This window comes from Aplysia californica, unplaced genomic scaffold (assembly GCF_000002075.1).
Source record: "Aplysia californica isolate F4 #8 unplaced genomic scaffold, AplCal3.0 scaffold00207, whole genome shotgun sequence".
Classification (NCBI taxonomy): Eukaryota; Metazoa; Mollusca; class Gastropoda; order Aplysiida; family Aplysiidae; genus Aplysia; species Aplysia californica.
Window position 1 is genome coordinate 290,435 of NW_004797477.1, and position 1,835 is coordinate 292,269.

A 1,835-nucleotide genomic window follows, 5' to 3' on the forward strand; every position below is an offset into this window, starting at 1 on the left:
TGTGTGTGTGTGTGTGTGTGCGTTTGTGTGTGTGCGTTTATGTGTTTGTATGTGCGTATGTGTATTTGAGTGTGAGAGAGAGAGAGTGCGCATGTGTGTACATGTGTGTGTTTGTGTGTGTGTGAGTGTGTATGTGTGTGTGTGCGTGTGCGTGTGTATGGTGAATCAACAAACGAATATGCAAGTATATGGACAGTCAAGATTTTGCTGACAGTGACAACACTTGGTTCAATCCTGTTTGCCAGGGCCAACCCTGGCGTTGACAGATACTGGTACACAGTTTTGACAGGGGGCTCTTGTGGCCTAGCGGTTAAGGTATTCGCCTCTTATTCAAAGGTCCCGAGTTCGAATCCGGGTAGAGACGGAAAAAGATTTCCTTCTCTAAAATATCTCCTTTCACCTCGTTTCCTACTCTCTAGCAATCTTCTGTCGTCTCCTTTCGTCTCCACTTTCAGCCCCAACTCTCTCGCCTTCTTTGCCCCTCCTCTGGAATTCTGACACTTTCTGCAGCCTTTCAACTGCTACTCCTTGGCTCCTTCTACTGCTGTCTTTCAGCCATACCCCTGATCTTCTGGTAGGAAAGATCTACACCTAGCCTTCTCTGCCAGGGGCGAAAAATCTCCGAGGTCAGGTATGCAAGATGCTCACATCAAAGATCCCTTGGTGGTCTCAAGTCGATAAGGGTAAGCTTTGGCCGCCACCAGTGCAAAATTCTAAACTTCCTCCCTTAAGTATGACCCACACGCTCATATGACTTTATGTAGTTGCGAGCGCCGTGAAACACTTACCAAAAATAAAATAAAAAAGTTCTAGCAGAAAGTCTGAGACACTTGATAAGAAATTCTACCTAAACAGGAATCAAACTCAAGTCGCCTGCAAGTGACGACGAAGCGCGTGACCACCACAGCACAGATGTCAGTAAGGGGACGAGTGAGTGTGAGATGGGAGAACATAAATTGAAATAAAAAGGTCTGATTCCAAGCTTCCTTGACGGACAATACTAGTCCACAGATTTTTCAAAAAGTTTTTGGCTTCGGGGCTTAAACAACACTTTATAGTCGGATTATGGGGGCCGAACATGAAATTGACAGTGAAATTTGACGTTTTGTTCTCGTATTCAAGATATTTAGGTTTTCATAAATTACAAAATAAAATAGATAACAGTAAAGTTGCTCCCGCATCCGATTCGGACACTGGGGGATTGCCTTGTTAGTGAGACAACTTCCTGGGCCTTCGGCATATTATTGTGGTAGGGTGGCTAGTTCATTTCCACGCCGTCTAAACTTCCCCAACTCGAAGTCAGGTACCCATTACTGCTGGGTGGACAAGAGGGCAGGGGTGGGGGGGGGGGCGAAATAAATCCGTGTCCGAACCCATGCTTGAGCACGGACCTTCCGCTTCGGAGACGAGCGCACTAACCGCTCCGCCATCGCACCCTCTTGTAATAGATATGGGAATTTAAAAAAATATCATTTTCTTCCTACTTATTTGACACATGGATCATTGGCTTACCTCTTGTGTTCAAGTTCTCGTACATTTCTGCTCACTAGGCAACAGTAGCTGTGCTAACATAGTATCACTCCATTTGCCATGATGTCGCTGTCCACAGCTGCGACGTCTCAGTGAGTTTGTTCCTCACGTGCATCATTACTCACGGCACCGCTCACATCGTTCCACGCAACCAGGTTGCCGTTCATTGTTCAAACAAGTGCTAGAACATCCACGTTAAGGTTTCTGAAGGCACTCACTCTCGCACAGTCAGCGAACAAATTCCTTTTTTCTGAAACTTTGATCCCAACAACCCTGCATTGCGTTTTGGCCGCTCTCTCTCTCTC

General features: G+C 46.2%; 1 protein-coding gene across 1 annotated transcript in view; it reads right to left on the minus strand.

Annotated features, from left to right (window-relative positions):
• The window catches only part of LOC101852411, a 68,323-nt gene extending 66,510 nt beyond the window's left edge, over positions 1-1,813 (minus strand). The window contains exon 1 of the mRNA XM_013083042.2: positions 1,513-1,813. Coding sequence (XP_012938496.1) covers positions 1,513-1,537 — 25 coding nt within the window. The 5' untranslated portion in view covers positions 1,538-1,813. The remainder of the gene's footprint in view (positions 1-1,512) is intronic.
• Between the last annotated feature and the right edge of the window lie 22 nt (positions 1,814-1,835).